The 26,781-nt window shown below is 41.3% G+C and overlaps 1 protein-coding gene across 4 annotated transcripts in view; it reads left to right on the forward strand.

Annotated features, from left to right (window-relative positions):
• Positions 1-26,781, forward strand: part of LOC134542927 (uncharacterized) — a 104,336-nt gene that overhangs the window by 70,856 nt on the left and 6,699 nt on the right. Inside the window, exons 1-9 of one of the 4 annotated variants that reach the window (XM_063387523.1) lie at positions 12,193-12,212; positions 13,557-13,625; positions 15,282-15,508; positions 18,471-18,681; positions 19,928-20,226; positions 23,542-23,665; positions 24,682-24,896; positions 26,030-26,219; positions 26,410-26,616. In XM_063387523.1, the coding sequence (XP_063243593.1) occupies positions 13,565-13,625; positions 15,282-15,508; positions 18,471-18,681; positions 19,928-20,226; positions 23,542-23,665; positions 24,682-24,896; positions 26,030-26,219; positions 26,410-26,616 (1,534 nt within the window). In that variant the 5' untranslated portion in view covers positions 12,193-12,212; positions 13,557-13,564. Of the gene's footprint in view, positions 1-12,192; positions 12,213-12,504; positions 12,588-13,085; positions 13,322-13,556; positions 13,626-15,281; positions 15,509-18,470; positions 18,682-19,927; positions 20,227-23,541; positions 23,666-24,681; positions 24,897-26,029; positions 26,220-26,409; positions 26,617-26,781 lie in introns of those variants that run through there. The other 3 variants (XM_063387520.1, XM_063387522.1, XM_063387521.1) reach the window with 3 other exon arrangements.

The following is a 26,781-nucleotide window of genomic DNA, read 5'->3' on the forward strand; positions in this document are numbered from 1 at the left end:
AGGGAACGGTTGCAAAAAAAAAATAGCTTCAACTATTAGAGGTACAAGGACAACACGCAGCATAAATGCGCAGGTAATAATCCAAACCCAGTGTTACCGCGAACACGTTTTTCTTTTTTGTAATGATACAATTGCTTTCATGTAAAATGTACAAATTTAAAAATATCTGTGTCGGGAAGCTATATCACGAGCACTCGATATAAACTTTGAATTTTTTTTATTATATACTACTCTTAAGAATATTTGTATGATGTTATAAAATAATTTTAAATCTTATTTTTTTCAGATTTATTACCAAGAATTTATTCATCAGACTGTATAATTAAGCCTATTTTTGACCAACTATTTATTAATCGTGACTCCGTAAATCACTTGGAATCGTGGAAGTGCTGCTCTGTGGTTATTTCCTGAGGACAACCAGTAAATGACGACGAGAATAACTCTTGCACGGGAGATCGCTTGGTAGTTTTTTTTTTTTTCGAATCATAGCAGTCAAACCACCACCACCACGGTGAGCTGTGCAGTATGTAAGTACAGAGGAGGTTCAATCAACAGCATCAGACCTTGACCTATGGGATGAATTAGACGAGTGAGCTCGGAGAGAGACACTGCTATACGACAAGGTCACCTCTAAGCTCATGGAAACGCCAGCTCGACCTCACCTTATCACCCTGAAGTATAAAATGGACGCTAAAGTTTTGGGAGAACAGTACACGAAAAAAAAAACATTTGGGGCATCAACACTCTGAAAGCATTATTTATTGACAGAGATATCTAGGGTACTCCTAAAATTTTGTGTGTATATTTTCTTCCGTTTGTTTGGCAACATATCTCAGTTCCGGAAACATCGCAACTGTTGTTTTAGGAAGGCTACTGTGTTCAACTGTGATGACGTCGTTGTGGTGTGCAGAACTTATGTTTTGTCACGTATTTGTGTTTTCGTTGTGTTGGTCATTTTATCATTGCTGGGTTATTCTGTTTGTCGTAGTCTTGTTAAAGGTCAGTTTTCTGTCTTTATTTGCTGTTCTTGTTACTAATGTCTCATCATTGTTAGCCCACTGTGTTCGCCTGTGTTATTTTTTATTTATTTATTTTGTTTTTAGTAATTCCACGGAATTTTCTGTGTTGTCTATCTTTTTAATTTTTTTGTCGTAGCTTGATTTTGACCCCGTTTGTTTTGTGTGTTTGCATAGTTTTCTTTATTGTCTGTTATTGAGGTTTCTTATGACATACAGTGCAATCAGTAATGGCGTATGTCTAAAACTACATCTTGGATCAATCTCACCCATTGCAAGAATCATTTAAAGAACGTACTTCCAAGGTTATTAGGAAACACATTTGTGTTAAAACGAGTTCTCTGCATGCGATTCAATTTATTATGAGGGAGACTTGTTATGTTCATATTGTTACGATTTATAATGTGGGGAGAACTGGGTTCGTAAGGGATAGCCCATTAAGTTTTTTTTTACAGTTTTATTAATTACTAATATTTACATTAATGAATAATTGTATTTAAAAAATTTCCGATCACAAATCACCAGCACTTAAAAAAGTTTATTCGCAAGTCACTCAATGTCTTGTTAAGTTCCGCAGTCCGCACTCCTCACTGGAGCTAGGCTCGACAGTGGTTCGCCCCTTACCTCGTGCCTGTCCACACACGCAGTCTCGGCACCACTCAGTCGCCGCACTCTCACGATCGAGTCGAACTCCGCGTCGCGCTACTCTCTGTAGGGAAGAGAGGGGGTGGGGGGGTCCGTTCTCATCCCCTTCGCCGATGTCGCACTTCCCTTCGCTAGGAATCCGCTCGGAACTCGGCACTCACGCGGCATTCACGGCACTCTGCCGAACTCCGGTGGAGGCCGGTGTCGCTGCTTAAGTACTGTGGCACCCTTCTCGAACCTACGAGAGCAGCTGTCTCGAACCGACGAGAGCAGCTGTCACGAGTCGCGTCATCCCGGGCCGACCCGGCGCCCGAAACATCGAGAATAGCGTCGTTTGCTCACGCCACTTCACGCAGTGGCCTCTGTGTAATACCCAAGGCCTCTCGGCGATAGATGACAGCGCCGAGGCAGGACGATGCGCGGGGAGCTGGGGGAGGGGAGAAGGTAGCGACGACCCTTGTAATCCGGCCAGGCGCGCGAGGCATGCCTTACGTCAGTGTACGGCACGTGACACGGCGCGTGACTCCAGTGACTCGAAACAGACATCACTAGGCTATCTTGAGCAGTTTTCAATTCGCGTGGCTTTTTCTGAATACCTGCTCACAATGTGTGTCCATTCAGGAGGTCGCAAGGCCTTTTTAAAGAACTGGAAATTATAGGGTAAGCGAACAACAGGTTGATCGACTAAACAACATCATAAGCACATTACGTAATGCTATCAGAACCAATACTACTGGTGAAAGTGTTATTGCTACGCTGTGTATAAATACATCTGGGATGTTTCGAGGATCTTGCCACAGAAGAGAATTTTGAAAAGTAAGAGTGAATTTTTTATTGGTGGGTAACAGTTTAGTAGAATGTAGTGCTTGCGTAAGCTATATATGAACATTTTTTACGCAAGTGTATTCAGGTATTAAATCTGTATAATAAAGTGATTCTGATCGGACTGTAACTGTGGGTTGCGAAAGTTTATCCCCTAAAGAATACGTGGCATGAGTACTAAGTTTATTGCGAGTCACGTTTTGCGTATAAATCGTTCCTTTTGAAAAACCTAGTTATTTCAACAGATAATCAGTCAAGAGGGAAAAAAAACCTTCAGCCTCACAAAAGATCCCAATATTTCTTCGGAGACCTTGAACCATCTCCTTAGTATATTTCCCTTCCATTTTCACCTCACTTTGTCCTTGGAATACAGCCACGAAGAATAAACGATGTGCTACTTCAGTACATTGATGAAGTGTTACTACGTGCGTTGCTCAAGGTAAATTCCAATAAGAGTTTATTTTAAGATAAATTTTATTCTACACCAACGAATGTTTATTTTTTTTATATCATGAATATTTTCGGTTGGTCTGAGTACAGAATATTTCTATTTTTGACTGAAACATTTAGCATAGTAATATTACAGTACTATAAGCCTCAAAGATTCAACATTATAATTTTTCCTGCCTTACGTAAATACGCCCCTAGCTAGGCAGGCCCGTAAGGCGACGTTATGTAAAATATTATTAAGAAATCCGAAATAATTATTACGATTCAGCGCAATTTTACATCTGTGAGCACGCGCGCAATATATTTTCATGTTGAAACATCACATTCTGTTCGCACTAGCACGGAGCTGAGGGACGCAGTGTTTAGGCGCTTGACTCGCATCCCAGAGGCCTGGCTTCGAATACCGGGTCGGCCTTCCTGGTATCTGTTCTCCGTGGTTTCCCCGAAATCTCTTCTCCAGAGTTATTGATAAAAAAATTACCATCATTGCACTTGTCCATGCAAGTTCCGTTCTACGGTTTTCGTCTTTAACGAGTACCTTTTGGACGATGGAAAAGGCCAAAAAACAGGTGTTTTCACGGACGTTTGTTGGCATGAAAAATTCTAAATTCCGTGTTGTAAATGGGATAGGGAAGTGCAGTGAGCATTTCATCTTTTATGTGCCCCCGTCAAATTACAGGATCACCGCTCAAAGATCCAGAGAGGCGCGTTACCGACTCTTGGCCCGCACGCCATATCGGTGCTGGACGCATAGAGGCGAAGAGACCGTCTATGCGCGAGGCAGTGTCACCCTAAGCGCCCACACGTGGGTTTGTATCTCTCGTACGCCCGGCCAGACGACCTTTTATGTTATTTTGGGTTATGCGAGTTGAGCTGTTACAATTTCTGCAACTATAACTGCATGAAGAGTCGCGTCGACTTCGGTTTCTTCTGTAGGACAACATGTCAGTGTGTTAGCATCAACAATGATGTAGTCAACGATTTTTTGAATACGTATATTTGGATTTTAAATTTCTTCTTCTTCTTCCTTGTTTTCAACTAAGTTCCTGTACCCGCAACTGCCTCCAACATCTTTGATTTGCGAGGTAAAGTTCTTGATGTGTAACATCTTAATTATCGGTATAAGGCATTTGGTGGGAGTAATTTTGTGGATAGAATGGAAGTCCCATGAAACGGACGTATGTAACCGCGTTGCTGCGGGTGGCGCAAACCATAATTCACAAATAAAAAAAGAGAAACTTTGTAGAATTAACTGTTTACTGAAATTTACCAAGGTGGACAGTATTTCAGGTCTTTTTCGCTTTTATCGGAGCCGTTCATCGTGTAGTATTTGGTTCCTCTCGCAAATCCAATGATTCCATTGCCAACGTAGCTGCTTTGTCAACGAATTCTAACGCCGTTTGTGGAAACTACGTGAGATTTGCGTCCATAAATGTATTTCAAAACAATTTGCGTTATTTATCATGCTAGGCATTATTTTAAATAATTAAACGTGTCGGAGTTTCGAATTATAAGTGTGTTTGCAACATGTTTTAAATCAGTTTTCCCCACCGCAAGAAACATTTAAAGAACATTTTTTCAAGTTTGGTAGTAAGGACACTTTCTCACGCCGTGTGACATAGGACCATACTGGATCCTCTGTCACGCTCGTTTGACAAGGGCCGTGGGCCAGAACCTAGCAAATTTCCTAACAATACACAGGAAAAAAATTTTTTTGTACTTTTAAAATTCCTTAAGAGACCTGTTGCCAAGAATTAGTTTATAATACTAAAAAAAATTAATAAAAAAATTGGTTGTCTGTAAAGTCGGTTTACGGACGATAGTTTAACGTGACGTCATAACAAAACATTGATGAAATGATTGCAATCATTTTTATTGAATTATCACTATTTTGTATGGATACAAAGAAGGAGTGAAATGAAATCTACAATTTAATTGATAAATTTACTTTTATTTGCACTCATTAATTCAAATATGTTTATTACTTTAACGAAGAGATTATTTTAACTATAACTTTTAGTGATGAGTCGAGTCACCCTATTTCAGCATCGAGTCGAGTTCGAGTTAAACAAAGAAATTTATCTTCGAGTCGAGCTCGAGTCGAACTCATAGAAATTTGTCTTCGAGTCGAACTCGAGCCGACGTCATGGAAATTTGTCGAGATGAGTCAAACTTAGCGAGGTTCAAGTGACAGAATGATGAGTGAAATTAATATGTTAAATATTTCTCAATATAATATATGTAATTAAATATGAAAACTTTGAATTATTGAAGGTTGCCCTACACATTTGATTTTTTGTATATATTTTTTTTAATCTTCATACGGACGCTTTAAGTGAAAATGCACATCCAAGTGACGAATCAAACGTGAATTTGATGATGACTGAGTCTTGTAAATTTTTTTTCAGTACTTGCATTTAGCTGTCTGATGATCAAATTTTTCAAAACATTCCCAAATCTCTGCTCTTGATTTCTATTCGTCACATTGTGACGTCCCAGGCCGTACATACATATCCATTCCACTAATACTAAACCGTTTATGATTAATACGACGCCGGCGACGCAAATTCAAGTGTAAACATAAACTTCAACAGCCTCAATTTTACGTTCGGCCATGGAAAACTGGTTGGAGATTTCAATTATTGTTGATATCGATTTGACAAAGTGGCAACATTCCCTGGCTGTATGATGACTTACGTAGGCCATTGGCCAAGAGTTAAAATGGCGGCTATCTAGTGTTTAGTAGTAAATATTATTTACCACCAAAGCTGCCCAAATATTAACGTGGTCTTGTTCATGACTGAATCTAGAGAACATTTTTTAATTCCGTTATAGTTAAATAAAGGTATTTTGTTGCAGTTATAAATATTAAGTGCATATTGAAGGATGGGATACACAGTTTGCGGTTATAAACGATCGAAAATAAATAATCTTCCGACTTCGTTTTCAAGGTTTTCAGTGTTGGATCAGAGGTTTTCCACTAGGTAGGCCTAAATAATACATTTTATTTTATTTTAAAGTGCATGGTTTCGGATAAGTACCTTCACTATTGGAAATTGTGCAACATTATAGTCGAGCCAAAAACTAAACTTTGACGAGACTCGAGGACACGATCTTAATCAACTCGGTTTTCGAGTCGAGTTTAGTTTCGCCGGCTCGACTCGACTCGCTCGATTTTTCGAGTCTCGACCCATCACTAAATTAACTTTTATACATGTTTGCTATTTAACTTCTTCCAATCGGTGTTATTCTGTTAAGGATAGGACGATGATAGGAAAAGTAGGAAACGAATGGGAGTGTTTCAAGGATGATGTGAAGCAAAATGGCTTACCCAACACCAAGATTCAGTCAAAAATAATATATTTGCGCCACGGACTCTGCAGCAATGCTAGGAGGAACGGGTTAGCAAAGAGCAATGAAAATGTTACATTGAAATGCATGGAAACAGAATTACGCCACGGACTCGGTCGCAATGCTAGGAGGTTCAGGTTGGCAAAGAGCAATATAAAATGAGCGTAACGGGACACAGCGAAACGGGACAATGTGCGTAACGGAAAACTTTTTCGTGCGTGCAGCCGACGTTCATCGATTTATTAGACGTTGTCACGTCAATAACTTTGTACATGTCTATGGTTATTTTGCATATTTTTAGACATAATTCTGAATATTTCTTACAAAATTAGCGCATAATTTTTATTTTATTTTTATTGATGTTTCATTCAATAATATATATTCTTTTAACCATGGAAAAGATAGTAGAATATTTAATAATTAGACTTTATTTTGTTTTATCATGCTTATTATGTGCGCAGCTAATACTGGAAAGCCATTCAGGGAACGGTTTACATTACATATAACTTTAACTGTTGGAGGTACTGGGACAACACAAAGCATAAATGTCCGGGTAAGAATCTGAGAATCTGAACCCAGTATTACTACGAAAACTATTTTGTAGTGATACAGTTGTTTCAATGTAACTGTACAAATTTACAAATATCTGTAATTTTGCAAGAATATTTCTGTTCCCTTTACAAAAAAAAATTAAAGACTACTAAAGAGTTTTGCAGATACATCCAAAGAGTTAACTTGCCCTCAAACCGTTTGACTAGGTTAATTTCTATCGAACGTATAATGACCGCCTCAAGTCAAGTTTATTTATTTGTCCCCCCCCCCTTTTTTTTTTTTTGCTCTTCGTTCCAGTACATTCTTAGCTCATGGCATGTAAACACCAAAACAATGTAAAAGTGCAAAAAAAAATTCAAGGCTGGTTCAAGCGATTGTCACTCAAGATCACTGTTATCACTGTGTACATCAAGCTACGAGACGAAGTGCGTATGCGTTTGATGTTTACAATTCAAAGCCCGACTGCATGTTGATTGCAGATCATACGTACGTATTGTGTCCCGCCCCCCTTGAGCACGCCTCAAGTCAGTGCCGTAAAAAACAGACAGGCCTCTCCCATCTTCCTAAAAAGCAGTTTGCCGTTCTTGCTCGGGAAGCCTTAGTTCACACCAGTCACTCCGTGGTCCAAACAGTTCTGAAGTTCAGCGAAGTTAGCCGCTCACTCGCGCGACTTCTCAACCGATTATAGGATAACAATTCTTCAATGTTCACTTGAAATTGGAGCAGAAAATGTCTTGGCCGTCGACGTAATGTGCTGGTATTAAAGTCTCTGTGTTTTAGAAGAAAAAAAACTCAGCTTTGCCATATATATAAAAGGATTTCTGGAGAACCACAGGATCAATCAAGTCGCAGCTATCATCAAGAAAACAGTAGAATGACCACAACAATCAGGACAATTTATCGTGGAAAAAATTCTCGGCTCTTACGCCTAGCCAATCATCCACTCTTTTAAAGTATTCTAAATGGAGTTTAACCAAACCTAACTAACCGTCCACAATATTAAAACTATTTTTAATGTACGTAACCTGACCTATCAGACCATTCTCGCGATATCACACATGTGTGATACTTTTACGTGACCTAACAATTCGTTAAAATGTTAAACTATTAATATTTGAAATTTCATTTTTTTTTTAATTTTCAGGAAATTGGCGTTCCTTCGGAATTAACAACGTTCTCGACTTTTTACATCTACTATTATATTACATTAAGTCAATTAAGATGAAAATATTTATGGCAAAACATTAATGCAAGAGTGTGGTATCGATAGTATCGAGATAAAGTTTTAAGAAATAGTTATTATAGGAAAATAATCACAAAGGACTGTACAAAAATGTTGCATGTGAGAGCTCAGGTATAGTGGTCACGAAGAATAAAACAAATTGGTTGTCTGTAAAGTCGGTTTACGGACGATAGTTTAACGTGACGTCATAACAAATAATTGAAGAAATGATTGCATACTTTTAAGAATAAAATTGAATCATTTTTATTTTATGAATAAAGGAATAAATACTTGAAATTATAATAGTAATCAGATTTTTAAAATGCAAGAATAATTAACCTTTATTGCCGAAATTGTTGTTGTAATAAGCAATGAAAACCACATTAACTTTTCACTTCACTTTATAAACAGTCGACGAAACAGTTCACGTGCAGATGACTTGTAATTAATTTTAAAAACTGGCGTTTAAAATATAAAGTTTAAATATAATAATGAACAAGTTTTCATATAAATAAACTGTAATCAAATATCTATCATCAATTATATGAATCACCATAATTTTTTAGTCCATTGTAACATAACCTATTATTACTGCACTCGCCGACAGCGTAACGGAACACAGCGTAACGGAACACAGCGTAACGGAACAATGAGCGTAACGGGACACAGCGTAACGGGACACTTTTTCGTGCGTGCAGCCGGCGTTCATCGATTTATTAGACGTTGTCACGTCAACAAAAAAGAATAATAATAAACGTGGCGTGTGAGACCTCAGATATAGTGGGGCTCCGAAATCACTTGGCTCCCGACCGGTATGTTGTAGTCGACGCTACACACGTGACCCCGCACATTCAAATTTCAATGAATGCACGCATCATTGACGAATGGACAGTAAGGGTTGGCAGATCTGCGTGATGTAAGGGGGGGCGAGGGGGGAGGCGGCGCGGCGGAGTCGCCCGACCCGCACGCCCGGCTGCACGTGACCGCCTCTGATCGGCCGGGTCGCTCCTGACCTCGGCGGGGCGGACCCTGACCTTGCGCCGTGGTCGCCGCCTGCCTTTCCCTTCCTCTCCTCGCGCGAGTTCGTTCGCCGCGCAAACCCCGGCCGCTGCGTGCCTGCGGTCACGTCTCCGTACCGCAGCCTTCGTTCTGCCTTTGAATATATATACTGTATAGAAGTCGCGAGTGGATAGGATTTACTCTACGTTTTTCAGGAGCTTATGATGAGCAGCTTGGGAACTTCACCGCTGCAGTGCGCTGCCGTAGCGCCCTGTATCGTCTTAGTTGTTATTTACACGTTAGAGCGCAGCACTGTCGCCCGCTGTCATTCCCCGGAACCCCCCATCCATCATTCAATGCAGCTCAAGGTCGTTCAACAGGAGGGGGAAGGGGTGTTTGAAGAGTTAGACACTTCTCCGCTAGGGACCACCACAAGTCGATGCCCTAGAGATGGTGGCGATTGCGGCGGTGAATTAACCAACTACCTCAAACCGTATTAGAAATTTTAACCTGGGCTGGCGAATTCTATACAGTATATATATTCAAAGGTTCTGTCCCACCGGCGGGAGACCTGAGATGCACATAAAGTTCTGCCACTCCCGATTGCACCCGAACATTTCACCTTCGGCCAACTTCGGGATTTGTTATATTTTTGCGCAATAAAAATGAATTCGAATATTAAAAGTGGTCGGTTAGGTTAGCTACATTAAAACACTTTAAAAAACTATGGACGGTTAGTTAGGTTAGAATAGCTACATTAAAATAAACAGAGAAATAGAAATATATATAAATAAACCCGAGGTTGGCCGAAGGTGAATTGTTTCGGGTGTAATCGGGAATGGCAGAACTTTATGTGCATCTTAGGCTTTCCCCCAACGGCTTGAAGGGCCCGTGAGCGTGCGGAGATCTGGAAGAAACCACGCCGAGTGTGCATTTGTACACTTACTTGCTGTCCCAATACCTCCAATGGTTAAAGTTATTTGAATACGGTTCCTCGTAGCGTTCCAGTATGACACAACACAATTAAGTCAAATATTTGAATAATTGATTATCTTTAGCATGGTTTTAAAAAAATTAAACAGTAATGAAACATCAAACAAAATATAAAATTTTGCCCCAATTTACTGAAGAAATAAATGCTCAGTATTATCTCGAAAAAATTGTACAAATTTAAAATATCTTTCTTGTAGTATTACAAACTATTTATTGGCAACTTGGTGTCCAAAGGAATCTTCAAGTAGGCTACAATGTTCGGAAGTAGAGGGGGATGGAAAATATTGAGCACTCCAATTCTCTCTCTCGGGCAAGCGTTAGCTAAGGGCTGCTATTTCGCTATTTCTTTTAAGTGAAACTTCTTTGCTGAGGGGACATCAATCTTCGAAGTTTAGGAAAATTCCGATCGCATGAGGGGAATAAGTGGTAACCGGTGGAGGTGGAGAGTGCGACAGCGGCGACGCCACGCCAACAGATGCACTAGCGGTCGAATGGGCTGAAGGCAAGGGGGGGATAGTTACGTAGCGGAGCCCGCTATATGCTAGTTGTAACGGTCGGAAGGCGAGACGGCAGGGGAGAGGTAGAAATGACGCGGCAGAGATGCTAAAAGAATTCTCGAAACGCTGCTTGTGTTTGTCTACTCCTCAGTTTTCGTAACGGCTTAACGATTGACGCGTTCCATATTTATTTAATTTAAATATTCCCACAATTTATTTATTCGTGTGGATACAAGTTATTGGTTTCTGCAATTAACTTTATAAGTATCGTCCATTTTTATGTGAATGGGGTGATTGAAAATGTGAATAATTTATCTCTATCTGTACTTAAAAAGCAAGAAGTTTCATTATTGTCTCGCGTGGACTCCATGTTACGTTGCCGACGCACTCGTCCTGTCTATCTCCACTCCTCGTGGACACAGCCCTCTGGAAACCCGGCGACCAACACATCGGGCCGTCTCCCAGTTGCACACTCCGTCGCACAGGCCCTTTGCTGTGCGCTTTATTGCTTAGTTACACTTCAGTGTTGAAGAAACATACAACTGAAAAAAAAAATTGGTTATCTGTAAAGTTGGTTTACGGACGGTAGTTTAACGTGACAACGTCATAACAAAACACTTATGAAATGGTTGCATACTTTTATTAATAAAATTGAATCATTTTTATTGAATTATCACTATTTTGTATGGATACAAAGAAGGAGTGAAATTAAATCTACAATTTAATTGATAAATTTGCTTTTATTTGCACTCATTAATTCAAATATGTTTATTACTTTAACCAAGAGATTATTTAAACTATAACTTTTATACATGTTTGCTATTTAACTTCTTCCAATCTGTGTTATTCTATTAAGGATAGGACGATGATAGGAAAAGTAGGAAACGAATGGGAGTGTTTCAAGTTTAATGTGCCTCGAAAAGGTTAAATCGATGGTTGCTCCAATCGAGTGGAAAAGAGATAGATACGGCGCAAGCGTACAATGAGCGTAACGGGACACATAGTAACGGGACAATTTGCGTAACGGGATACTTTTCGTGCGTGCAGCCGGCGTTCATGGATTTATGAGATGTTGTCATGCCAAAAATTTTACATTAAACAAATATATATATGTTTCTGGAAGTACCGAAACAATCATTCCCAGGGCATCGTAGCAGGTCGCTTATACGAACAATTTTCAGTTATGGCTTCGGTAGAGGTGAATAATGTAGTCCTTTTCAACTACACAGACGTTATTGTTTGTATTTATGAATTTTCTTCCTCAAATTTTTTTCTTCGAATAATTTAACTTTGAAAATCAAATGTTTCGAGTTCAATTTTTTTTTTATTGCATTCGGGGATTATAGGATTAGCACTTTTATTTAAATTTTTCGAGAAGTTTTTTTTAAAATCCAAATAATAATATATTTATTTTATTATTATTTTTTTTAATTCACAAATATAAGTTCACGAGATGATGGAGTGAGTGTGGGGTTGGAAAAGTCTACGGGTCACACTTTATTGACGGTCTGTTTAAGCGGCGGGTGTTTCTCTGCCCTTCGTGATTCCACCCCCCCCCCCCCCCCCCTCCCACACACACACACACAAACACACAAACACACACAACAATAATTCTGAGCGGCCAAACTATTGAGGAAACTACTCATCGGACAAATAATAATCTTAGTAAGTAATATTTGATTATTTATACGACGAACTAAACATTGCACAGGGGTTTGGGGAGCCATCGGCCGAAATGACGAGGAAGTAAACAGTTTTTCAAAAATAAAAATTAGGGTGGCCTTACCTTAACTGGAGAAGTTATTAAAAAAATCATTACAAAATGTATTTTCTGTTTGAATATGTCAAACTAGGTGACGTTAATATGAGTTAAACTTTCCACTCTCTTATCTTGTGGCAAAAATTTACAGAGAGCAAGCAACTCCACTCTCAAATCGGCCTTCGCTCTCTTCCTACCTGTATATCTCGAGAACAATAGGCGCGTGAGCTTTCATTCGTCAGCCTGCGTCAGTTGTGGAGGATTTTTGACGAGGTTCTAAGGTAGGTTTTAAGCCGCAGGTTTGATGCCGTTCACGAACATGGCTACTTCCCTGTTGCAGTTTGATTATACTTCTGTAGAAATATTTGCATAGCTATGTTTGACAACATTTACTTTGTTACTTTTTAAAATAATATTAATTTGCTCACTTATTATGTATGACTTACCAAATTAATGTAACGAACTGTAAAAATAAATTCACTAAATAAAATTATTAAAAATATAGTATCGTAAAATGTTGTAATTTTGAGCATGAATATAGAAACCAAAAGACGCCATTTTTAGCACTTTTTGTGACATAATTTTTTTTTAAATTTTAATATTATATATTTTCTATCTTTAAGCCAGATCACTCAGTAAGATCATTTTCAAAGAGCGTTATAATATTGGCGAGTTATTGTATTATTTAAATTTTAGTAATAAAAAAATTAAAAATGAAATTCTAAAATACAAAAAGACAATGACTTCCCATGGAAAAAGATATTTGTTGCACACATACAATAAATTATATACTCCACTTTAACGAACCAAATTTTGAAAATTAAAAGATATGAAAAAAAATTTGGCCTTAAAATATTGGAACCAAGATGGCGTAATTCGGTTCCTTTTCCTCCCCCTTAAGTTCCAATTTCTGATCTAAACCGTGAGAAAAATTTGACCACAGTCAACTTCCGCTGCAAGAGATTCATAAAGCACGTTGAAATGTGGCGTTTTAAAGTGATTTTTAGTTTTATTTGTAAGCATCATTGCTCCCTTCCAATTAATATCTTAGATTTAGTCATTGCGTATATAAGCGCAAACAAAAACATTAAAATATTTTTTTTTTGGAGGGGGGTGGGGGAGTTGGGAAAGGTTCTTTCTTATTAAAGCACCAAACAGCGTATTATTTGCACAAAAACCATATTTGTATTGTTCTCTGCTGGTCACCGATAAAATTACGTCTAACACGGCGACTCTTTTATTTTTTCCAGAGACAGACATGGAGTTTCCGAAGAGGCTGCACTGCGGCGTCTTGCTGCTGTTCGCGTCCCTCCTGGCGGGTGAGTGACGTCTGCTTCGGACGAGATCTGCGCAGACCGTTTAGTCCAGAGCTCTCTGGCGAGGCGAAGGTCACGGGTTCGCTTCCCAGCCGTGTCGCAGAATTGCCGATTCGAAGAGAAAAAAATGCTCTTGCAGAATACAGGAAGAGGTGTTTTATTTTATCTCACCGAGCAAAAGTAATGTGATGAGGTTCGTTATCGAGATAATGGTGGGACCACATTTTTTTTTTCTTTGGTTGTGTTTGATGAGGCGTAATGGTTTGTTCAATATTCACGTGTTAATGTGCTGTAGATCAGCCTTTGAATTTAGTTTAATTAATAGTTCAATGTTTTCTTCGAAATCCATCACTGTTGGTACGCCACTTAACAATCAGTGACCCTGTTTTGAGGCAGCTCTTTCAAAAGAGTGTAGTAAAGTTGCACTCCTGCCAGCCGTCGAAGTATTTGTTCAAAAATATTTTAACAGTTTTTCTCGAAAACAGCTGGATTAAAAGTAGTATAGTAAAATGACCAAATTCGTTACTTTTGGCATATCATTTCTCCGCGTCAGAAAAATGTATGGGAAATAAGGTTTAAACTCTAAATTTTTTCGATTAAATACAATATTTTCAGTCGTTGTAGAACTTTGTTCAATTAGACGTTATTAAGAAACCTGGCGTTCCATCACAATATTACTTTATTATTTTCAATAAACGCCTGGTTCCGCTACAACTTCAAAAGGCGTACATCAGTCTTTGGATAACTTAGTTTACGTTATAAACCAACAGCTGAAGTTTGTCCGTAGTGTATAGACTTTTCCTGAATAATTAAGCCCGAGGCCATATTTTCGTTATGAATATGTCGTTATTGTAAACACTTTCTCAGTCAGTACTCGTAAAACAGATTTAATTTAGCAGTTTACTAAAATACGTTGAAAAGAAGAAATATCTGTCGTTTTCCTTTAGCCCAATTTAAACAACTTAAATGGTGCATTAACAACGTGAACCTATGTTAACAATTTCAGCTCTCTGTGTATTTTGGAGCTGGATATTTCGTTGTCAGTGAGTGAGTGGAACTTCGCTTCTATACTATAGATTAATTAAAATCGTGGGCAAAATTATTGTATTATAAGTCAAAACGATTGAGGAAAGAAGCCCATTAAGGCGTTAATATCCTAAATTACTCTGCTTCTAAAAATTCGTTTTTTTGTACCCTATTACAAAAATAACTTCATTGCATAACCATGCCGAATTGTTTATAAAAATACTTTTATACTAAACAAGTATTTATTTAATGTTGTTTATTAACTTAAAGAAAAATTTTTACGTCCATCCTAGCTTGTATTGAAAGCGTGGAATCGTGAGGTATACAGTTCTGGTTTATCCGTCCGTATGACGCCTTATTTGAAAACATTTTTTCTGTATATCGCTCATAAATCAATAAAAAAAAAAATTCTTAGTCACAAAATATATTTATTTATTCAGTTTTATGAATGGTATACTAAAAAAAAAATTGAATACGAAGGTTACATACGAACGGTTAATATAAAACTGTGTACCACATGATTTAATGCCTTCAGTATAAGCTAAGAATTAAATAAAAATTAGTATTTAAGTTCCCTAAGACCATTAAATAAGTACACGAGCTGTAAGAGGCGAGCTGGCCCGGCTGTGACAGGTAGCAGCAGCGGCACCCACGAGTGCGCGCGCGAGTGCGTGGAAGGAGCTCCGCCCATGAACTGCCGCTACACCTTCGCCGTGGAGTGGTACGTGACCATGAGCAAGGCCTGCTACGACTGCCGCACCAACGTCAGCGACTGCTTCCGGCCCGACTGCGTGCCGGCCGACGGATACAGCCGCCCCGTGGTCGTCGTCAACCGCCAGATGCCTGGCCCCACCATCGAGGTCAGTGTCTCCTGCAGCTGCACCAGCTGTCTCACATCCTGTCGCTAGGCCACCCCGTGGTCGTCGTCAACCGCCAGATGCCCGGCCCCACCATCGAGGTCAGTGTCTCCTGCAGCTGCACCAGCTGTCTCACATCCTGTCGCTAGGCCACCCCGTGGTCGTCGTCAACCGCCAGATGCCCGGCCCCACCATCGAGGTCAGTGTCTCCTGCAGCTGCACCAGCTGTCTCACATCCTGTCGCTAGGCCACCCCGTGGTCGTCGTCAAACGCCAGATGCCCGGCCCCACCATCGAGGTCAGTGTCTCCTGCAGCTGCACCAGCTGTCTCACATCCTGTCGCTAGGCCACCCCGTGGTCGTCGTCAACCGCCAGATGCCCGGCCCCACCATCGAGGTCAGTGTCTCCTGCAGCTGCACCAGCTGTCTCACATTCTGTCGCTAGGCCACCCCGTGGTCGTCGTCAACCGCCAGATGCCCGGCCCCATCATCGAGGTCAGCGCCCTTGCTTCTCCCGCAGCTGCGTCTCGGGAGCGCTATTGCGACGGTGGCCATCTGGCTGGTGTCAACACGCCGTTTGCTAACTACTATTATTATTAATTGAAAGAGCCATAGCGCTTGTCTACACGTCTTTTGTTTTAATGGTTTCGTCTATAACATGTACAATTTGGACAGTAGAAAAACGCTGAAATGGATATTATAAGAACGTTTATAGGTATGCAAATTTTTACGTATGGTTTTTTTAACGGTATAGGGAAGTACATGATGCCTTTTTCTTTAATATTATAAGACCATCACCGCTTGTAGTCCCATACAGGCGAGTTAGCAACGAAAAAACTGTACGACAGTTTGGTATTTGTCTGTAGAGGTGAAGAGACGTGTAATATGCGAGCCAGTGTTACCCTTAGCGCCCCCGCACTTTCAGACCTCGTGAGCCCAACTAGGAGGACAACTTAAGGGTCTCGCCTAGGCAGGGGTACTAGTGTTAGCGAGGTGAGATGATAAGTGCGATGCTTGCCGATGCTTCTAGCGCGGTATCGCCTCTAAGTGCAAGGCTCTGAACTAGCGGGTAGTGTTCTCGTCGTGCATAGGTCAAATGTGAGGTTCGAGCGGTTACCATAATATTTAATGACGGAAAAATGAAGATAAAGGTGTAATACAAGTCCCTTGAGTTTTTTTTTCAAGAATCTATATCGGGTGTATCATGCCTAAATATTATTCTGAATACACACGTTTTAGCCATTATCACTCTCTTTCAAATACAGTTTAAAAACGAGATCCAGAAACAGAACTACTTACCTGCTCTGAGCATATTCTTAAATGATTTTCGTAAACAGACACCGCTCGGATATCTTGAGCAGTTTTCAAAACGCTAAAGATCTGTATGCTCTATGTGTGTCCAGGTAGGCGAAGGCCTTAATTCTTTCTCCGGGGTCAGTCGGTTAGTTCATTATCTTGGAGACCTCTTCCTGTAAATTTATCTTGATAGCACTTTTGAATTTTTATGTTTGGTCTCATTTCTTGTCGACAGATAGTTACTAAAAATTATCTAATAGCATTAAATGTCACTGTGTGTTCTTAATTACATACACTTGAATTATTTTTGTTTAACTACAAGAACCCATTTAGTAAAATAATATGTGGTGAGAGAGAATATATGTGACCCAAAAACATGAAACACAAATGAGTTAAAATAATATAATGGTGTTGGGACAAATGCTTATTTTATAGGGTAAGTACGAAGTTACTTCAACTTATGAGATTACTTTGTGCATTTCTTCGCACTTTTCTGCACTTACTGTTGCGAATGTTTTTGATGGCCACATTTTATTCGAAAAAAAAAAAATACTTGAGATCTCCAAAGCCATGACACCATCCCTAAAGTTAGGAGGAATAATTATTTTGTTTCTGGAAATTTTTTCTTTTTTAATATTTTGGTTATTAGATTTTTTATATATGTTGGTAACCTGCTGACACCAGCAAGTTCTCCGGATGTACTCTTCCAATAATAAGCTGGAGACTGATTTCGGAACGCTGAAACGATCTCACAAGAAAGTGTGGAAATGTTTTTGCGTAAAGCCTAATGATGGCAGAACATATGCCTAGTTTGAACAAAGATGTAGAGAGCGTCCACATGGAACATCTACTAGAGAACGTAAAGCCAACGAAACCTCAAGTTTCCTGGAAAGACCGGCATCCTCGTACATCCCCGTATACAGTAAGATGTTCACTGAAAATAATTTCCAATTCATCCAAACATTATGTCAGGATAAGGAATAGGATCCATATTTACGGCATATTTTAATCCAAATGATATGATGAGTAAGCCTTAGTGTAACATTTAACTTTTAAATAGGTCTGAAGCTTACACAGGATTTACACAAATTGCGGCCATGTATTAAATGAGTGGCAGGAAATACCAAAACAAACAACTTTTGTTAAACGACAAATGCCAGGAAAAGAAAACACCTGTGAAGTTACAGTTGTGAATAGTAACATGCAAATTTGAATTTGGCAGGTTCAGGAGTATAATCCGCTAGCTGAGAGGGTGTTCGATCGCAGTGCTATGGCGTTAAAATTGCTTTGCACTAAAGCAGGCGACAAACCGAAAAGAAAACACTGTGCCAATAGCCCTCAGCAAACCACCTGCTGTGCTGTACACCAGGCTCCTGGGTGCCAATTTCACTAACACTATAAGGCAGCGATCGGCTCATTGTCCACTTCCAGCGGAGCATTTGAATGTTACTGCACTGCAGCTGCGATCGCTTATCCCCTCAGCCAGTAGCCAATCCTCTCACGTTAGACCAATTCAAATTTTTGAGCCATTGTTTGCGCCTGTAAATTTTCCGCACGTAGTTTCCCTGAAAGCCTACCACCCATTAGATTCATGCCACACGTTTTGGAAACACCCTGCATGCTTGCGATGTTCATCGGTCCCGAGCTGAAGGGTGTCCTGGTGCCCCGCAGGTGTGCCAGGGCGACTACGTGGTCGTGGATGTGGAGAACCACATGATGGAGGAGAGCACCACGATTCACTGGCATGGGCATCACCAGCGAGGCACGCCCTACATGGACGGCGTGCCCTACGTCACCCAGTGCCCAATCCCGCCCAAGTCCGCCTTCCGCTACCAGTACTACGCCACCACAAGCGGCACACACTTCTGGCACTCGCACTCCGGTGAGCGCCCAAGCATCCGTCGATCCTCCCAGCAATATGGCCACCTGTCCCTCTAAGAAGATCATTTGTTGCTGGCAGCTCAAATATATACCGTAAGCGACTGGTTAGCAGCCCAGAATCTCGTTTGTTTTCAGAATTAACCAGAGAAGTTACTCCACCAACTAAGAACGGTCATGCACCACCACCTGCTGAATCTAACCTTCTGGTGTCATCGGGTCATCGGGCGCAAGGCCAGAGGCCTCCTTTCATTTAAAGTGATTGCCCTTCATCAGCCTTCCCCGAGGCTGTTAATGATCTTTCCTCAGGTTCACCGACAGAAACTTTATAGCGACTCTTACTTCCTCTAAATTGTCAAGTTTCGTCATCTTTCTAGAAACATCAGCCGCGATTAGCCGACACGCATCGGTCCGAAACTTTACTAAACCATTCAATGGGTAGTAGTGACGGGTGGTGTGCACAAATGGCACGAACATATTGCTCGAGTCTTCCTGCGAATTTTTTTGCATTGTAGTTTGTGTCATGCGAAACGTCTCAAATTTACACCATTGTGGTTAGAGTAACTAACTACTTTTTAGCATCTGGGTTGGGACTGCATCTGTATAATTGATAGTTTACTCCGACACTTTGCATACCTTGTCACAGCCATCTTCAAGGGCAAGTAGGTCACCAGCTTCAGTGCACAACGATGTGATGTTAAACCATAAGAAATTAAATCCCATTGTAGCACATTACCGACGAGAAAACTGCTGTGTTACAGTCCAGTGTGTAGGTGCTGCTAGATCGTGACCTGCTTTAGAGAAAACATAGAATACTTGGAATGCTCTATGAATTTTTTATTTTCTGGAAACATGTGGGAAAATTTAGTGAAATGTACGTTCGATCAGGGGATTTAAATTAACCGGTTGCACAGATTGTACCACCTAACACATCAACTGAACAATACATAATTTAATTTGGGCTCGGTATTTGCTTCTATGCAATGCTGGTGTGCCAATAATTTTTTTTTTTGACATTTGAAACTGAACCTCATCTGTATGGTTCCTCGGAGCCTGCTCTGAGAGACGACACTTAATGAAATTTTGACAAGCTTTTCATACTACATCAAATGTTAAAGGTATAAAGTATGGGGAGAAGCCAGGTAAACATCAGGTAAATCCGCTTGTGGGTGTCGCTGGACAGCCTGTAGAAGGCGTGTGACTCGCGAGCTGGAGAGATCCCCAGCAGTGCAGTTCTGGTTCGTGCGCAGGCTGCCAGAGGGCGGACGGCGCGTTCGGCGGCTTCGTGGTGCGCGTGCCCAAGTCGTGGGACCCGCACACCGCCCTCTACGACCGCGACCTGCCGGAGCACCTGGTGCAGATACTGGACTGGGTGCCTGAGATGGGAGTGCACAAGTTCGTCGACCACCACCACGGCCTCGCCGATAACAAGCCGCGCAACATCCTCGTCAACGGCCTGGGCAGGAACGTGTCGCTGCCGGCCGTGCTGGAGGACCCGTGGGGCGTGGACGACACCAGCCAGCCCACCGCCACCTTCGTCGTCCAGCAGGTGCGTCGCCTGTCCTGCGGGCTTATTGCGAACACACATTTAGCGATTTTCGACATGGAAGGTCGTGGGAATCATAATGAAAGTATTTACGTGAGTCCGAACAGACATATTGCTATAAACGACACGGGAAACGACAGTCGAGTAGATTACAACAGAAAGTATTGTGTTGCCAATTAGCATTTTTTGGCACAATTTTGAATTTGAATTTTGAAACATAAATTTTTACCAGTAATTTTGCAGCTAAAAACTTAAAATTTTTCAGCTCTCTGTACCATTTAATCTTTGTCAGGCCAATCTCTCCAATCCATTCCCAGCCCTAGATCTGATTTTGCCGAGTCTTTTGCAAGTCAGTAAGTGTCTCGCCTTTTCCCTGCTGCGATGCACTCCTGTCGTCTGTAATTCTCCTCCGAGTTGTCAAGACGGCATATCTCTGCGTTCTCCCAGAGCCTATTTTTCGCGGAGCTCTCCTGAGGCAAGCAACCTCGAGGTACACCCACGAGTCGTTTTACTCAACATCTCGGCATGCATCTGGCCTCTGCAGAGCCTAATTTCCCACCGTCGTGCAGTTTTCACCTCCCCCCTCTTCTCCAGCCTTTCCAGGGAACCCTGCCCAGGTCTCTGACTGGACACTTACCCTGGCTGAAGCCAAGGACACCCATCCCTCTCGTGGTGGATTTCCGAGTTATTTCCCCTGGGTGTTTGAACACCTGCTAAACACGTGCCCCTGGTGTCTCACGCCCCAAGCAATGCCCCATAATTCATTTCCAAGCCACCAGAGCGCTGCACCAGTCCCCTCCATAAGCTCCCTACTTTCGAAGTCGCCTCGTGCGAGAGATGCGCGAGTCGATCTGTTTTTTATTGGACACCCCTCAGTAGGTCGCGTTGCGATCGACCTTTAACACCAACGTCGAGATATCGAGGTCAGTATTTTTCGACCACCCCCTCGGAAATCTTCGAAACCTTTCGGTCTGGAAGCCGAAGTCCCTTCTACCTTTCTTTCGAAAGCCATCGCCTGTTTTAATTACGAGTCGCTACTGCCCCGCGGGGACTCCGCGCCGCGCTAGCAGACTGACCACCTCGGATCATCGGCCAGCAGACAGCAAGACTTCAGTCGGTCGTCGTGCGATAATGTAGTCGGCTAGTCATGGTATATTGTCCCTAATCTCTTTCATAACCAGTAATTAGTCAGTCTGTGCACCTAGTATGAATAGTTATAACTTGCTAAATTTCGTAATTATTTTAATTTATGGAAACGTCTGCGGCAACCGCGCGTGTTCGGCGCTTGTCTTCGCCTCGCATCCTGGCGGGCTACCTTCTGGAGAGCTAGGAGCAACTCCCTGTTTGACAGGGTTCAAGAGCCTGGAGTGGACATGACTACCGACTCCTCACTCCCTTCCTCGGGGATCCAGGATGGCTAAGGCGCCCTGGTATCATGTAACACATAACCATCGGCCAGCTAACTTCAAATCTCCACACTTCCAAATTCTTAGTGATATCTACAGCGTGGCAATTAGATCACTACGTTGAAGAGACTGGAACAACCAAAATCTTTCCTTACGGGACTTTAATAACTCTAAGCACTAATATTTAAAACTCTGGGATTGTTTATTTTAACCTTTTTATTGTTTCTGATTCTGTTTATCTATGCAAAATAAAACCTAATAGTAATATTCAAATTAGGACCGGCCCATACATTAAAATGTTATAGTTTAATATATTTGTCAACCCATACATTAAATGTTATAATCTTAATATATTTGGCAATACATTATGTAAATTAAGTTACTTTTTAACCTGTTTGTTGAATTCATGTTTTGTTAGTTTATGTTAAATTAATTAAAAGTAAAATAAATATAGAGACACTTATATATATGGAAGAAATAGCATTTGTTATTTTTTTTTTTTGCATTTGAAACTAAAAGATTCACCAGTCTCCCAAAGTTATTAAAGGGGATATTTACATTACACCAGTGAAGAAGAGAGTCTGTAACAGTATATATGTGAGTAAGAATGCACATACTGCGATATACTACACGGTAAACAACGAAGGTCGTAAAGATTGCTGCAGAATAAATCTACGTGAGTATGAACGCACATATTGCGATATACGACATGGCAAATAAAGAAGGTCTTGAAGATTGCTTCAGAAAGTATCTTTGTGATTACAAACACACATATTGCAATATACGACATAGTAAACAAGAAAGGTCATGGAGATTGCCGCAGAAATATGTTATGTGAGTACGAAAACATTTTTCGTAAAACTCTGGCGTTACGGCATGTACAGTAACTGTAGATTTTGAACACACATTTTGGATGGCAATAAACGTATGTGTGCTATGTTATATCCCCTGTGTGTATCAGTAGGTTTTATAATTTAAAAAAAATATTAACGATGTTATTTTACTATAATAAACATGAAATAGTGAAAAAAAAAATAGATTTTCGATTTTCTATTAACATAGTTAATGTTTTCATAAACACAACCTATGAACACTGAAGGTTAACTTAACCAACATTCGCAGGCTAGGAAGTGTTACTGTAGTATATTTGTTTTGTTAATCTACGGTTTCGTGTTTGCTATTGCAATGGTTACGTTTAGTAACATTAACGACACAAAATTTTGCACTGTTGGAACATATCAAGAATAATCTTTTAAAAAAAATGAAAAAAATATATGTAACAACCTAAAATAAATATTTGAGTTATCGGTGGAACAAAATAATCATTTTTATTAGGTAATGGGTTATTTTTTATGTACTCGCAAACTATTCAGTGGTTCCTGCCTCTTTGACGTCATTGATTCATACCGTGTCCAGCGAGTCTCGAGTATTGTGACGCGACACGCCGCCTTTTGGTTCGCATCATCGAATGAGGTTCGTGTGCTGTTAGTGAATTGAGGTCACCACATATACCAGCGAGTGCTCGTAAGCAGCACTTTGGAGTCCTCACCGACCCCTTCAGAGGTTCGCGTGGGAACCGACAGCCGCGACCCGTGACGATTACAAGTTCCTGGTTGGTGGTGATTACGATTACGATTTCGACGACGAAAAAATTGTCGATTACAACTATGGATAATTTTTCGACGTGTTGTCGAAATCGGAGTTTTTTTTTTACCGTCAATATAGATGTGTGGTTGAGACGAATTAGCGAAGGAATACCATTCAATTTTACTGCTGCAAATAGATTGTTTTATTGTGGATTGTGAAACCAAATGTCTGCTCATTAATATGTAACCAATACTCTTGCAATACAAAAAGAACTTAACATCAAGTGTTTTGCCACCTCACGTAATAAAATTCAAATCTGTTTCAGGGTTTACGTTACCGATTTCGACTGATCAACGCAGGGTTTCTGAACGTGCCCATCCAGATGTCTGTGGACAATCACACCATGACTGTCATCAGCAGTGACGGTTTTGACATCGAGCCGATTCAAGGTAGACTCAATCGAATTTAATGTGCTTAATACTTTGAGTTATGATTACACATACGTATATTTTTCACGGACGATGACTGAAATTTGTTTTATTTTTCATGGTTCATTTCTGCTAAAACACATTTCTATATTTTAATGGATGGTTTAAAAGTGAACTTCAGCTTTTTTACTGTCAGTTAATATGGTTAATGCTACAGGCAAAAACCATGTTTTGGGCTCAGGAACGCATAAATTTTTCATTAGGTTTCATAAGTCTAGTAATTAAAACATAAATAACAGTTTAAATGTTTCTTATAAATTTGTTTTAAATTTCTTTACTTTTTATGGAAGAGAAGTATCTCCAACTGTAATCTTAATTCTCGTACTCATTTAAAAAGAATTTAACAAAACTTCCCCTTCCAAATTATAAACTATTAGTTTATGTGTAAATAGTAGATACTAGATATTTGCAACTTCATGAGCTGAAACAAGCGATATGATACTTACCTATATGCAGGGCCACAAAAATTCCGAAGGATTCACAAGGAAGGCCACCAAAAATTCCCAGAGGAGGGGGGGAGACACACACCAGAGAGATTTGCTGTGGGTCATCTCTGGGGAGGATGCTTGTACCTGTGTTGTATACTGCCTATATTTTGACCTATATGCATACAATAAGCATAATATTTTTAACAAAAATAATGAGAAAGTTTCCCATACAACATAGATTTTACATGAACTTTTAATAAAACCATTCCACAGTCATGATTTTGCGATGCAGGTGGACCACCTCAGTGAAGGGCTTATTAATTCCAGAGGGAGAGGGGGTGCCCCCTGCTTCCGGGGATCTATGCCTTAGATAGTTTTCACGAGGAATGTTAAAGCGAACCAGGAATGTTATGACCACGGACCTTATAAGAGGAATCTTATGAATGTTATAAGGAGTAACACTATAACGAGGAATGTTACAAGGAATAGGGTTATAACAAGGAGTGATGCGCGCTGCAACTGGAGCACGGGCGCGACCTATCGTTGCAGTGGACTCGCTGGTGAGCTACGCGGGCGAGCGGTTCGACGTGGTGCTGACGGCCAACCAGAGCGTGGGCAGCTACTGGGTGCGCTTCCGCGGCCTCATGGACGGCGACGAGCGCTTCACGAGCGTGCACCAGGTGGCGATCCTGCGCTACGAGGGCGCCCCTCTGGAGGACCCGCCCGGCGACGTGGGCTACGACGAGGCGCGCCGTGACGGTCTGGTGAGCCCACCCCCTCCTTTCCCCCCTGAGTTTACCACTCGCACGGCCACTTTCACGGTCGGAATAGATAAGGGTCGTTTTGCGGGGTTTTCAATATTTCTGAGTGTTTTAGATGTCGCTGACCTAGTGGGCGTATACGCAGGGGCCAGCCCATTACTCAGGGGCCTATTTGAGCTTGCAAAATATTCACTGTGAAATGGGACTGATAAATATAGTTCTGCGGGCCACTCCTAGGAATTCTACTGGTTGATATCACCAAACCCTCTTTTAATTGACGCAATCGTCTAGATGTGCGGAATCCTACACTACCAGGCCAGAAACGTAAATAAATATATATTCAAGACATGTTTAGGTAGTATTTATGTACCTCTACCATCCTTACCAACTTTTTACTTTTACAACAGCAAAAAAAAAAAATATCCTTAGGAGCAAAAATTTGGATTATTCGGGTGTCTGATTCGGGGTAAATGGGTAGAATATCTTATATGTCTTGTGACAGCCATGGTTTACGATCTGCCAATAGAAGTCAGGAAAATTGAGCGAAATGTCGCTGTGGTAAGACACTGTGCTCACATTTCTAAGGATCACCAAGGATTACCAAGGATCAAATACCAGTACACCCATCCATAATACCTGTTCACCCTTTTTTCCCTTCTGAATCACCCTCCAGGAAAATGCTCGTGTTTGCTTCCTTACAGTAGACCATGGCAGATTTCTTACTCCACTATCCCTGTTCTTTATCTTTACTCTATTATTGACTATAATCAACTCTCTGTCGATATATATATTACCTCCCCATCGCTATATCGTAATGCTCAAACAGCAGATATAGTGTATCACCACTTCTGATGGTGGTTAATAATTCCGAATTAGAATCTGCCCCATTAAACACAATCATTTCCAAGAAATGAAGTCCTTTGAAACTGTTTCCACAATGCAAACACCACTCTTCAGCCAATGTTTTTGGCATCCAACCAACACAGCGCAGACAGCGAGCTGGTGAAACGACAGCTTCACCCAGTCACCATGTACTAGTCTATAATGTGGCGGCCGCCCGGTGCCGAGACTGACGGCCATGTCGAGTGGCGTTGTACCAAGGGTCACAAGTGGTCCCCCCCCCCCCCCTCGGCCAGGTGATGAACGAACTGAACGTGGGCACCGAGGGCAGTGATGGAACCGTCTCCATGCCCGAGCTGACCTCCCTCCAGCCGGACGACGAGAGCCTCAAGCCCGAGGCAGACTTCACCTTCTACCTCGCCTACGACTTCTACCCCGTCGACAACCCGCACTTCTTCCACGCGCCCTACTACGGCTTCGGTGACGGTGAGTGACCATTAACTTTCTTTTATTATAGTTTAGTATTGGAAATGTTCAGTGAGGCGGGATGATACATTCAACGCTCGCTGGTGCTTCTAGCGGTGTATCTCCTCTGAACCGGCGCGCATGAAGGCATCTATTACATCCCGTGTCGTGGGACGGGTCTCACAGGTGTGATGTGGCGCGTGTGTTTCAGCGGGCAGCCATGTGTACACGCCCCAGTTCAACCACATCTCCATGAAGCTCCCTCCGTTCCCGCTGTTGTCCCAGCGCGACCTCCTGGCGCCCGACATGTTCTGCAACTCGTCCACCGTCGGCAACTGCACCGCCGAGTTCTGCGAGTGCCTGCATGTGCTGGCCGTGCCGCTGGGCGCCGTCGTCGAGCTCATCTTCGTCGACGAGGGTGAGCTGTCCGCCGATGTCCTCCAGATACCCATCCATCAGTCCGAACCATCACGCGTAAACATGAGTGTGAGCAGGGGCAGCTCTTTCTGAAATAATTATTTTTAATGTGTGGGTGGTTGGTATTTCAAAACTTCGAAAGAAAGGTGTTTCCTGATGAAGAAAA

This window comes from Bacillus rossius, assembly GCF_032445375.1.
Source record: "Bacillus rossius redtenbacheri isolate Brsri chromosome 9 unlocalized genomic scaffold, Brsri_v3 Brsri_v3_scf9_2, whole genome shotgun sequence".
Taxonomy (NCBI): Eukaryota; Metazoa; Arthropoda; class Insecta; order Phasmatodea; family Bacillidae; genus Bacillus; species Bacillus rossius.